General features: G+C 40.7%; 1 protein-coding gene across 1 annotated transcript in view; it reads left to right on the forward strand.

The window, feature by feature from the left end:
* Positions 1 to 12818, forward strand: part of plxna1b (plexin A1b) — a 203582-nt gene extending 190764 nt beyond the window's left edge. The window contains 10 exon segments of the mRNA XM_032513838.1: positions 723 to 869; positions 1498 to 1657; positions 2077 to 2180; positions 2377 to 2455; positions 2458 to 2484; positions 4732 to 4922; positions 6993 to 7162; positions 7465 to 7677; positions 7768 to 7918; positions 8476 to 12818. Of these exon segments, the coding sequence (XP_032369729.1) occupies positions 723 to 869; positions 1498 to 1657; positions 2077 to 2180; positions 2377 to 2455; positions 2458 to 2484; positions 4732 to 4922; positions 6993 to 7162; positions 7465 to 7677; positions 7768 to 7918; positions 8476 to 8571 (1338 nt within the window). The 3' untranslated portion in view covers positions 8572 to 12818.
* The last annotated feature ends 804 nt before the right edge of the window (positions 12819 to 13622 follow it).

The following is a 13622-nucleotide window of genomic DNA, read 5'->3' on the forward strand; positions in this document are numbered from 1 at the left end:
AACTTTTACAAGCAGGCAGTGCTTAGTTGGCAGGCCAGCATAACCATTGGGCAAAAAAGAGAGCGAGAGAGTGAGTGAAAGAGAGACAGGGGCCCAACATCCCTGAGCTCGTTGCCTGGTTGACACGTCTTACACACCAAAGTGCTTCTCCAAGCGTTTTTCACCCCTCAGTCGTTAACCTTCTATTAACTCCTCCATCAATTGCCACTTATTCACACTCTCTCTGATTCCTTTCCTTCTTACTCACTCACTCACACTCTCACTCTCTCTCTCACACACACACACACACACACACACACACACACACACACACACACACACACAAACAGAGATTTACAAAGGGTGTTTTCCCAAATAAGAGACGCTGGGGAGAAGCTCAAGTGTGTGTGAGAGAGAAAAATGGTGTGTGTGTTGTTCTGTCAATTTGCAGCGCACTGTTAGCCAACACAGGCCATGGCCTTGTCCTTTACTGCTCTGGCTGTGGTTGGCTTAAAGAAGATTAGAAATATAATTGGAGAGTTGCTCAGCAAAGCTTTGCACTTTTTGCTGTTGTGTACTTTTTTTGTAGGTAAAGGTTTTGCACAGTTGCATTCGTAGTTCGCATTTTAGCAATCTGTCTTTCTTTCCTTTTACCTGTTTTTCATCTATTCTCTTCTCGCGTTAAACTTCTCTCTCTCTCCTTCTTCCTACTTCTTTCTACCACTTTCTTTCCCTGTTTCCAGGAGTGTGCTGGTGAGCCTCTCTTTATGCTGTACTGCGCCATGAAGCAGCAAATGGAAAAGGGCCCAATAGACTCAATCACAGGAGAGGCCCGCTACTCCCTCAGCGAGGACAAACTCATCAGGCAGCAGATTGACTACAAGACTTTGGTCAGTACACATAACCAAATTAGTTGAAAGACAAATGGTGTCGGAGGATGAAACAGATACTCATACAGGACATTGACGTGGATTTAATATGTGTCGGGTATCCTTGAAAAACCTTATAGGAGTGCCTGTGTAGCTCACCTAGTAGAGCACCCGCCTATATGCAGAGGCTCAGTCGTAGCCGCAGCTGCCCGACCTGCGACCCTTTGCTGCATGTCATCCCCCTTCTCTCTACCCTTTCAAGTCTACAAGGTCCTATCAACGATAAAGGCCTTAACATGCCAAAAAATGTATCTTAAAAAAAAAACCTTACAGTATTTGTTAAATCAGGGACCATTTGGCATTTGTTGGCAAGATTGGTAATCTCCAACTCCATAAAATATCCTTTGAGCTTTTTGAAACAAATAGGACCTCTAATTCTGATATATCAATAATAATAAAGAGCTGCATGTGCGCTGTTCCGCAACTGAATATTGATTCTAAACTGGGGTAAGAAGTGTTAGCTTTTACAGGTAAAAAATCGTCGCAGGGCCAGGCTTCCACATATCCATATTAAATACTCCCAGTCTGTGCTGACGCCCTGGTCTAAATGTGACTTGTGCCCTTTGTCCTCTGACCTCCACCTGTGTAGACGCTGCACTGTGTGAACCCAGAGAATGAGAACGCTCAGGAGGTGACGGTGAAGAGCCTGAACTGTGACACAGTGACGCAGGTGAAGGAGAAGCTGCTGGACGCTGTGTACAAGGGCACACCATATTCCCAGAGACCAAAGGCTTCCGATATGGACCTGGGTAAGGAGAGGGATAACTGCTGCACACACACACACACACGCTCTGAGCACAGATGCACTACTACAGGGGGTAAAGAGGGAATCGTTTCAAGGGCTCTTTGAAGCAGCAGGTGGGGGAGAAGTGATTTTGTACAACAATACATTCAACGTGAGGTGCCAAAAGTCACTAAAATGATATATGTACTGTACCCATTTAATGTAGTCATTTTAATTTAGTCAGTCAATGAACTTTGCTCTCTGCATTCTTAGTCACAGCAACTTTAATGAGTGTATCTATGCTATCCATGTTCTGTTTCTCTCTTTATATTAATATATTAAACAAACATACACAACCTTACCTGTATACCGTGCATGTGTGTGTGCGCGCGCTTGTGTGTGTGTGTGTGTGTGTGTGTGTGTGTGTGTGTTTGTTTGTGACAGAATGGCGGCAGGGTAGGATGGCTCGCATCATCCTTCAGGACGAGGATGTCACCACCAAGATAGACAACGACTGGAAGAGACTCAACACCCTGGCTCACTACCAGGTACGTAAACACAACATAAATCCAATGATACATTGTTTTTAAAAAAATACCGCTTACACGTTAAGTGCTCAAGTAAAGTAGCAATTTTAAAAAATATATTCTGTTTGAGCACAGTTACTGTTTGTGTGGTTGGACTATGATCTTGCTATGATCTTACATTTTGTTCAGTGCTAACTGCTTGACAACCCTGTTTCAGGTGACAGATGGCTCAGTGATTGCCCTGGTGCCTAAACAGAACTCAGCCTACAATATCTCCAACTCCTCCACATTCACGAAGTCCTCAGCAGATATGGTACGAGAGAAGGTGTGTGTGTGTGTGTGTGTGTGTGTGTGTGTGTGTGTGTGTGTGGTGTGTGTGTGTGTGTGTGTGTGTGTGTGTGTGTGTGTGTTGTGTGTGTGTGTGTGTGTGTGTGTGTGTGTGTGTGTGTGTGTGTGTGTGTGTTTGTGCTGTGCGTGCCCATCCATGTGTACAAGTGTAGTACGTATGTATGCAAAATGCTTTTTGCATTTAAGAGGAATTTCCTGTCAATTCCCATCATGCATCCCACAGAGGATAGCATGTTAACAGTTGTCAGCAGCACACTTTTCAGTGTCTTGTTGCTCGCTGGCAGTCCACCTCTTTTACTAACAGGCTATATTCTCTGATCCACTTTATACCTTGCATGCCTTTTTGGTGATGATATAGTTTAACACAAAACTATGCGAAACCAACATGATAAGTAATTGAGATCAGTGGATTTCAAGTAGCTAAGAAAATAACATACTTTTCCCATGCTTTATAGCAGGAGATTAACATGGCACCCCGCACTGTTAGGCCAGTATGACAGCAGGTTCAAACTGTAATGGGACCACAGATAAATGATTGGCTCTGCCACTGTGAAAAATGAATGTGTGAAGTGCAGGAGCCTGTTGCATGTTGGGTTATCCTTTAAACTACAATATGTTATTTTTGCAATGCTTCTTCCAATGCCAGGCCAAGTACGTTTGAGAACATACTGTATATACAGTTAAGGTCATGGTTGCTCACAGCAGATAAGAGTAAGCTGTGAGGTCCAATGCAGTCATCAGACATGGATTGTCAAGATAGACAAACTGCCAAAAAACAAAATTTATATGAAAGAAATGAATGGTGTTAATTTTGTGAAAGAACAAAAAAAATATTTGGAATATGTTTGATGGAGATGCATTCTTACACCAAATAGACACCAGACCAGATACCATAAGGCAGATGTTTATGATAGGTGTGAAGTATTACCTTTTCCATCTCTCTTTTCTATTTTCTAAATCCTTCTCTGGTTTACAGTAACTCTGTTCCTGAGCTCTGCCACCTTGACATACACATAAATACTCACTAACACCCTATCACCTTTACTCTGTACTTCCGTGGTTCACATTCCCCTCTGACATTTTGAACATCTCAATCCTTTCCTGCTTTGTCACAGAAATGACATGGAATCAAACTGAAAGCGTAATGCTCAGTGTCACAAAATATAGGATCACTGTCCAACAGAGGGAGGGAGCAGGAGAGATTGGCAGACAAATGTATTCCTGGATGAAAGAGTGACATGCAACTAGAAAGAGCTGTCACCTTTCAGAAATGCTTTTAATTTCACACAGAGATTTTGCTTTCTGTAGCTGCCTCAGATTTCTTATTCATTTGTTTTATACCTACTGTAGGTAGTTTAATGTATAGGCATTTCCCCTTGAAATGGTGATTAAGACAAAATTAACTATGCTTTTATGAACTACAGACTGGCACCAAGCTATGGGCGGCTGGATGTATGTAATCAGGTTATATGTATCTAATAACACCTTGTCTTCTCAACCTGGGGCCACAACAAGCATTATGAAAAACACCAACTCTTAGTCTAACTGAGATTTCTGTAGGTTAGAGGAGATTGCATTTTGTTGTTATGGACCCTTTTTTCTTATGTTTTGTGTCTAAGTGACTGATGGAACAATATTTGAAACTGGTCCAGTATTTAGCAAGATTGCTGCAGTCAGCAGCAGCGAAACAAGCTACAATTTAGGGCAATTGTTTAGCTTGTTTTGCCACTGACAGGCTCAGATTAATATTCTAAGTGTCTGACAACATTATGGAAAAGAGGTCGACCTTTCTGTTAAAAAGTAAGATTTTTTTTTTTAAACAACCGTGAAATTGCGTTTGCTAAACCCCCCAGACTCCATGTAAATAAACAGTAATTTTACCAGCATAAAATACACGTAATTCAAAGTTAACAGAAAAAAAATACAGCTATAAAAAGCCGTTTTGGGTCGTCTTTCCACTTTTCCAACCATCACAACTCTCGATCTTGCTTAATACTGGACCAATGTCAAAGATTGTGGTTCTCATCAGTCACTTAGACAAAAAAACATAGGAAAATAGCATCCAGGTTGAAAAAAACGGTAGTTACCCTTTAAAGAAATAAAAAACAATCCAAACTAATATTACAGAACACACACTGAACTCCACATTTGTCTCTGTTCTTTCAGAATGTTATTTTTGTCCCATTCGCTCAACTCTCCTACATGTCCTTTCACCTCCTTCCAGAGAGCATGCTGAGGACAGCCAGCAGTCCGGACAGCTTGCGCTCCCGAACACCCATGATCACCCCCGACCTCGAGAGCGGCACCAAACTGTGGCACCTAGTCAAGAACCATGACCACTCAGACCAGAGGGAAGGGGACCGAGGGAGCAAGATGGTCTCTGAGATCTACCTGACCAGACTGCTGGCCACCAAGGTACCAAGAAGCTGCATATTTACACGCACGCACGCACGCACGCACGCATGTACACACTTTAATCCAAAAATCCCACTCCAGCACATCCCTGTCATGTAGCCCACTTCCTCTAGCAGCCTCTACCACTGACCTTTGTTTAGTGGTGGTCTCAAAGCTCATTAACATTTTTCCTAACCTTTTGCACAAATACAGATATATATGCACAGGAATTAGTGTTTGTGTCTTAATTAGGAGGTTGACCTTTGACTATTAAGCTGTTTGGTTGGTGTTACTGGGCCCTCTGTTGGTGGCCTCGGGGCTTTCAGGCCCAGGCCTTTACCCTGAGATCATTATACACCAAATTCCTCCGTGTCCTCCAGACTACACTCTGGAACCTGTGTGCAGGTTTTTTTGCAGGGTGTCTTCTGATGATGATCTAAAAGGTTATTTGGATTCAAGCTGTTTGTGTTGATGTCCTGGGCAAACATCCCTGAGTAAAGTATGTTGTTAACCATTTAGCAGAGTGAAATTAAGTTCCTGTCACTGTTTGAGTGTTTTGTGGAATAACATTTGCATCCCTGGGACTATTTTAAAAGCTGGTCCAATATTGGCGTCTTTACCAGAGCTGTTTCAAGAGCAATTGAGAGAGCTTTGTGAATGTTTTGCAACTGGATGGTTGGTTATTCTCGTGTATGGTCTAATGCAAAAATGTCCTACAAATCAGGATTAAGCTGTACGTATCTCATATGTGCCTATGTTAATATCTTAATTCAATTATTAAGAAGGAGATTAACATGGCATGAAAAATCATCTTATAATTAATACGCCTGTGTTTTTTAATCCTTCATAATCTAAAATTTGCACAGAAACTTTTTGTTGTTTGATTTTTGCCTTATTAACGTAAACTATACTTAAGCACCAATTCAAGAAAGCATACAAAACTGAACAAAAACTATGGAAAATGCAGCAACTGGAGTGGTGTCTTGAGTGTATTTGATTCCATAGTAAATTGTCAGCTCTTGCTTTACAATAATTCGTTCACACCTTATACACAGAATACACATGGACTTCAGCTGTTTTGTCCTACATCTGCTTGCACACTCCTCAGTGGTAACACATGCACACAATCGTATACATTAACAAATAGTAACACAGCAACTGCCTACAGTGGGTACTAATTGTGCCAACCTCTCGTTTGCAAGTACTTAATATCTTGGTGATAAAGCTCACCGTGGTACTTCCTCTCCTATCCCCTGATTCTTCACTCATTAGCTCTAGATTTCCATTGTTCATGCTCCAGGTAGGAAAGTGCAAGGTTAGCTACATCAATGCTGGCTCGATTGGGAAATGATTAACATGCATGCCAGAGGGGGAAGACAATGGGGGGAACTTGGAGCGCTGCAGTGTATTCCTATTTTTTTTACAGTCCCAACAGCTTTGTTTGTTTAGAAAGTTGATTTGGTAATGTGTGAACATGCAGAGCCAACTTCTGGCTGGTTTAAATAAGGTTTTGTAAAAAGTAGCCTGGGTGATTGAAGACGGGAAAAAACACGCTAAATGCGTGTGGGAAATATCAAATCGTTTCAACTTGTGAGGATTTAGAAACTCATGAGTTGTGTGATGTGGTAAAAACATTGCAGAACAGCCTTAGGCTGAACTCACATTGGGCCCCCATCCTAAATACTGTAAAGAACGCTGAGCACTCGGCGCCATCACTAACTCTCAGAAAGTTGGAGTACTAAAAATGAAGCACTTTGCTACTCAAACATCTGCTAGTGACAGCCATCAGCACCAGACATACCACCATAATCCGAGTGAAACATGCAAGCGGAGGTTGTTGTTTAGTGGTGTTCTAACTGTGTCCAACTGTGTTCTGTTTACTTTTCTGTACATGTAATTGTACATAGATGAACTGTCCTTCATCTGCCATTACTGGTGTTTACATTTCTCCAACTTTTAAAATACACAGAATGTGGACTAGTTTGATTTAGTATGTATTACAATAGGAACATAAAAAAGACATTAAATTAATAAATCTTCTGTAAGCACATACAAGAAGCTAACTAAGCCAGTGTTGGTTCTCCTGCTCAGGGTACGCTTCAGAAGTTTGTGGATGACCTGTTCGAGACCATTTTCAGCACAGCGCATCGAGGAAGCGCCCTGCCTCTCGCCATCAAGTACATGTTTGACTTCTTGGACGAGCAGGCAGACAAACACTCCATATCAGACTCTGATGTGCGGCACACTTGGAAGAGCAACTGGTGAGTATGTGTGTGCAGTGAAAGGGCATATTTGGGAGTATTTGTTAGCTGGTTTGTGTCTCAATCAGTGTAGTGAAAAACTTGACTGTGAACCAGCAAATACTGTATGCAACACTTTAGTATCGTGGTGCGCCAAAATGTAGTGTTCCTCTTTCTCTTGCCTCAGGTATTTTATAACTCAGACTCTTCCTTTGTTTAGCCACAGTGTGCAATTTTGGACTTTGCACCTTCATAGTCCTTCTAATCGTGCAACTCTTCCTCTGTCTTCTTCCACCTCAACCCTTTTATTCTCTCCCTTTTAGTCTTCCTCTGAGGTTCTGGGTGAATGTGATCAAGAACCCCCAGTTTGTCTTTGATATCCATAAGAACAGCATTACAGACGCCTGCTTGTCTGTAGTGGCTCAGACCTTCATGGACTCCTGTTCAACATCGGAGCATAAACTAGGGAAGGACTCGCCTTCGAACAAGCTGCTCTACGCTAAAGACATCCCCAACTATAAGAACTGGGTAGAGAGGTACGCAACTATATGTTAAATTGTTTGGCCTTAAAGTGGTTTTAAATCAAATTCTGTCAAGATATAAACTGTTTTGCTTTTTTTCTGTAGGTACTACTCTGACATCTCCAGGATGCCAGCCATCAGTGACCAGGACATGAGTGCCTACCTGGCGGAGCAGTCACGCCTGCATGCCAACCAGTTCAACAGCATGTCGGCCCTAAACGAGATCTACTCCTACATTGTCAAGTACAAGGATGAGGTGAGATGTCAGCCATCTTTGAGGACACTCAAGATATTTTCAAAGATGCTAAGAAAAGCTGTGCTTAGTGTGAAAAAGTCTGAGCTGATTTTTCACGTTAATAGTTTTCTAGCCTGTCTGTTATTAGTAGGCTTCTAATGTGAAAATTCTGTAGGAAGTGTTTAATTTCATTGACGGCAACTTTAATATTGGTTGTGAGAAAACAACGCAAAAATGTTCTGTTTGAAAAGTAACAAAGTGGAAAAGCTCTGTTAAAAATTAAAATTGACAGCAGTGGGGTGGCTTGATTGTTGTTTGACTCATAAAATTAGTGCTGAGGAAAGTTATACATTATGCTGAATTGACCAGTGAGAGCCTGTTTTTGTAGGTAATTCCAAACTCAATGTTTTTTTTTTTACCAAGCCTTTATTTGTCCATGCTGGCCATTATTTGAATACCAGCCAGGTGGCATGTTGGTGTCTTCTGACAGCCTTGTGTGGATAGAATGAATCCATGTTGTAGAAGCAATAGCAATGACATTGTGACATGGACTGACCGCCTCCCCTGTCTATCTTCAGATCTTGTCAGCGTTGGAGCGGGACGAGCAGGCGAGGAGACAGAGACTGAGGAGCAAGCTGGAGCAGGTCATTGACACAATGGCCCTGAGCAGCTGAGGACCGTCCAGCGCCTCCATTTCCTCCTCCTCTTCACTCCTCCTCTCCATCTGTCTCTCTCCCTCGCTCCTCTCACCCAGACAACAAACAAAACTCCAACCCCCAACAGTACGACAGACAAACTGCAAAAGGACTATAGCAGTATACTGAAAAATGGGGGGGTTCGATAGAGATGGGCGGGCCTGTGTACGCTTACATGTGTATGTGTGTGTTTGTCTGCAGCCCCATACAGTGTGTGGGCTCATGTCTGTGTGAGAGACTGGGACACCAGACATTTTCACACATGCATACATGGAAAAACATGTCAATGGCATTTGAGCATTTGATTATTGTGGATGTTGGTGTTTGTTGTTTGCTTGACTTTGATTTCAAGAGTTTTGTCGTGATGAAGCGATGGCCAGGAAAGAAACAATGGAAGCCTGGAAAGGAACTCAATATATGGCATTATTCAGATGATGGACGAATCTGTGATGAGCCAATGAAGAGAGGCTTATGTGACTCCAACGGGTGTTACAGTTTTAAAGGATGTTTTTTTTGTATAGATGTAATCAACTGCCCACTCTCTGATCTCTCGCCACTTGTATTACTGCTGAATTTGCACAATTTACAGAAACGTTAGGAAAGACGATATAGATATTATATATAAATACAGCTACGTTTTTAAAGAAACATTAGGGAGAAAACATTTTGGTTGTTTTTCATTTAAACCAACAAACACACAAAACATAACAACAATAAAACATGATTTGATATTTCAAGTACAAAAGAAAAAACAACGTAGACAAAAAAAAGTTTGAAAAAGAAACAAAAAAGTCGTACTGTGCCATGTTTTCTTTGAATGTTGTTTAGTGCAAAGACATTTTGTTAGATGGAATGTGCTACCGTTTGATTTTAAATATGAACATGCCTAGTGACTGAAAAGAATTGTTTGAGTAATGACCCATCATAAGATTCTTGTTGAAAATGACAGGAAGTGAGAGGACACAGTTTTTGGTCTTCTCAAGTTAGTACAGTTCATGGTGTCATGGTGATAACATGAAATTGCTGTTGTTTCTAATTCAATCAGTGCAATCTTTTGGTTTCAGAAAACCAAACATAAACTCACAGGATTTTTGCTTCATCATGACCAAGTATTCCGCGCCCCGGCTGGTTCTGTTCTCCAAGGGTCAAGAAGTGACAGTTAGGTGGATCATGTTATAGTAACTGAACAATGAAGTAGCTACATTGCACTACCTGAAATATTTTCGTTGACCCGATACCACAAAGCCACCATAGCTAACCATTAAGATGTGTTCACACCAAACGTGAAGTTTTTGCACAGTGCGATTACATATAAAGTCCAGGCAATCGTTTTTTTCACGCCAAGTGACGCAAAATGCGTCCGTGTGAGTCGAAGTGTTTGAACATTTCCGTAATGCTGTGTCAGCGTTGAGATGTTCCAGAGAATCAGAAATGGAGGACAAACTTATTGTCGCCGGCTGCGGGCTGCGGGCTTATGGAGCTCTACGACTCAACGTCAGTACTGTACAGAGATGGAACAAACAAAGAGATGGCTTGGGGAAAAGCCATCGGACTACATGATAACATCTGAAATATGTATTTGTAACTTGAATCCAGCTATCAGATGTACTGATACAAACCAAATTAGCACTGTTAGCATTAGCCGCCTTCCCCAGTTAGTTAGCTAGCACTCCAAAAAACACCAAATTTGCGCGTGTAAAGCAAGTCGAAAGTTTGCTTTGCTTTTGGCCTGAACACACCTTAAGGATTCCACAGGGCCTGAGTTTGTGTTATCTACACCTTGTCGGGTCATTTATTTTCCAACATAGTCCTTTTAGAGCAAAGCCTAGCTATGTCTTGTTGCTCTCAGACGCCATTTACGTCTTTACAGTAGCGACAATGAGGTCAGGTAGAGCTTAGCTGAGCCCCTCAGTGGTGAAACAAAGTGGGAAAAGCGGTTTTCAGCCTAAAGACACTGTTTCCGTTTTCTCAACGTTAATACCCAAATAGAGGGACAAGGAAAATATATACTGAGTTTTTCTCTCCACCTCTTACCTATGTATTTGAGAGAGGGGTTTTAGCTTTTCATCCATGGGCAGGTTGGGGGGGAGGTATAGAAATATACAGAGGTGAGACATCTCTGTTCATTAGCTACATAAGTCTGAGTATTCCTCCCCTTAGCCTGCAGCTCTTGTTTCAAAAATAGCCTATTGCCATGTGTGGCTTAAGCTTTTTTATTATTATTATTATTATGAAGTCTGCTTTCTTAAGAGGATTTCTTTATTTCTCTTCTTTTTTTTTTAAGTCCTGAAGTCAGGGTTTTGACTTTGTTGTGAGAAATAATGTTTTTTTGATTTTCTTTTTTCTGCTTGCCGAAAAACCAAACTGTGGTCCGTGTATCATTTTTGTTGATGTTTTCATTTGTAAATTGTATACTTTTTCATGATGAACAAAAGCTGTTTGCCATTTTTTTTGTTATCAGGTAGGTTTTTGTTTTTTTCTCTTTTTATTTTCAACATGTAAATTGTACATTGTACGGTACAAAGAAGACAAAATTATCTTCAGTTTGCCTGAAGTTGAAATACTTGACAGAACTCAAGGTTTATTTTCCTGATCTCAAGGATCAAAATGAAATTGTTGCATCAGATGAGCATCTGTGTCTTTGTGATGGAAATGTGACTTGCTGCTTTTACTCTTGTACCTTGTTTTTCTATCAAACATTAGGGCTGTCATTTTATGCTGATCATAAATGCTGTCGCTGTCCATTTTTACGCCAGGTTCCTTTAAAAAAAAAAAAACTTCTCTCTCATCCAAAAATAGGTAGCACACCTCCCAAATTAATGTCAACCCACAATTGTGTTTACATGTCTGATATGTGACATTACTTTCTACAGCTGCATACATGTCAGCCTAGTTCAACTGGATACCTGTAGGGACTTGACAGTTTACTCTGTATCTGCCAAACAGAATCTTGAGGGACCACTCTGCTGATGTTAGGATACAAACTTCTCCATTTCAGCTGACCATGTTGGCTACACACATTAAATGATCTCTATTAGAATCATCAATATTAAAGAGAGTACTGCAAAACCTCCACTAAAATGTGCTTAGTCCACAAACAATAATTATAAAGATGTTTTGTTTTTCTTCAGCGAACAGCCGAGTTTTTGCTGCATTCGTACATTTTGGTGCTCTTACTGTATATCAAGGCAAGGAAATAGATGACTGCTGATGCCAGAGCTCAGCGGTGCTGTTAACAGCAGTTCCTTTAATGGTCAGTATGAGTACAATGTACTGTAGGGACAAATCCACTTGCTCCCTGTAAAAGCACACAGACCAAAACCTTCTAAGGGTACAGTGCCCAGTTGGTGATCTGTCAGGCTTTTTAATGACGCATAAACATTCTCAATTCATTGTCAGGTTCATGCTCCATTTGTGTCCGTATTCCCTTTGTAATTTGGTTGATTAAATGAGTGCTGAGGAAGATAGCTAGTTTATCGTTTGCATGGCTACTTGCCTTTTAGATTGACCTGCTTGGATGCATCTTTAGAGAAACTTCTCATTTACCATTCTCCATCCTTCATTTTGCACTGTTTAGTGTAATAATTGTCTTGTAGGCCTAATAATTGTTGTGGAGGTGGTACACGGCATGTTTGGTGTCCTCAGGAAGAAGAAAACATCAGCTGACTTACAGTAGAACTTGTCACAAGAACCACATGCCAACTTCCAGCTGACAGAGAGTTGCTGGGTTTTACGCTATTTCTCTGTCAAATCAGAACAAATTGAAAGAAGTGAAGTTTAAATCAGTTTAAACTGAGTCACCACACAGTCATGTATCTCATGTTTAACTCAGCTCTTAAGACATGCATATTCATACTTTGCCTCTCCAAAAAAAACAACAGTTCACTCAGATGCAAGTCCTGGCAACATTCTGTTTTCAGTTTTTTTTCCACCTTTTTTTCCAGCTTTCTTCCAATTCTGGAATATTCAGTAGTTGTCTTTTTTTTGTTATTGGAAGTTACATAGAGTCCTAGGAAATGTATTAAATGGATTTCAGACAGAGCTGGCAAAGGAATTTTAATACTACAATAACTCTGATTACATTTTAGAGTTTCAGACTTGAAGCAACTGTCACGAGTTTGCAGGTTAACATTCATTGTGTAAATATTCTGTTATTTCCTATTTTGCAGATTTACTACTTGTAAATAAACATGCATCAAGGAGAGATTAAACATTTTTTGCTAAATTAAATGTGGCTGGGATTTCTATTTAATGACGTATACAGTTTTTATAGATGGATACAGAAGGAATAGTAGTCATGCAGGTTTGTTACCTGTACAGTATATGTTCCCATTATATCATTTAATGTACATGTAATATGTTATACTGTAGCATGGGATTCTACACCCTGGTATAGCCCAGTCTATGATTCTTAATATGTGTATATTTGTTATTTTCTCTACCTGCAGCTCTCCTTCCCACTCATTTTCATAGATTTTCCAATCATCTGCAACCTTGAAGAGATTCTCATCCTCAGTGACCAAAGAAAGGGTAGGCCTAGCTATCTAAGCGGTGCGTTTTTCACTTATACCTGCTTAATATTCAAAATTGACCAATGACACAAAGACCCGGTCAAATGTCAAATGTGCCCTTGTGCCTTCACAAAGTATGGGATTGTAAAAGCTTTTGATGATACTTTGCTAGCCCGGAACATGCTAGAGCTAGCGTTAGAAATAACTAAAGACATGTTCCATTAAATCTCTGACGAATCCAATGAAGAATTAACAAAAGGTTTAATGAAACAGAATGATGAAAATTACATGACAAATGTTACACTGCAGCTGACAGCGGACTGAGAAACATGCCTCCTCTTCAAGAGTCACATCAATCAGTCCCGTAATCACCTCTGTTTTTTCACTATATATTACCTGCAAATAGGGTCGGTTTTATTGCTCCAGGTGTATTTAAACCCATTCTCATTGGTCTGTCGTTGGCATGGTGACATGTTTGGCGCATCTCAGTGGCCTCAGATGAGGAGGTCACACCTTTAC

This window comes from Etheostoma spectabile, chromosome 4 (assembly GCF_008692095.1).
Source record: "Etheostoma spectabile isolate EspeVRDwgs_2016 chromosome 4, UIUC_Espe_1.0, whole genome shotgun sequence".
Classification (NCBI taxonomy): Eukaryota; Metazoa; Chordata; class Actinopteri; order Perciformes; family Percidae; genus Etheostoma; species Etheostoma spectabile.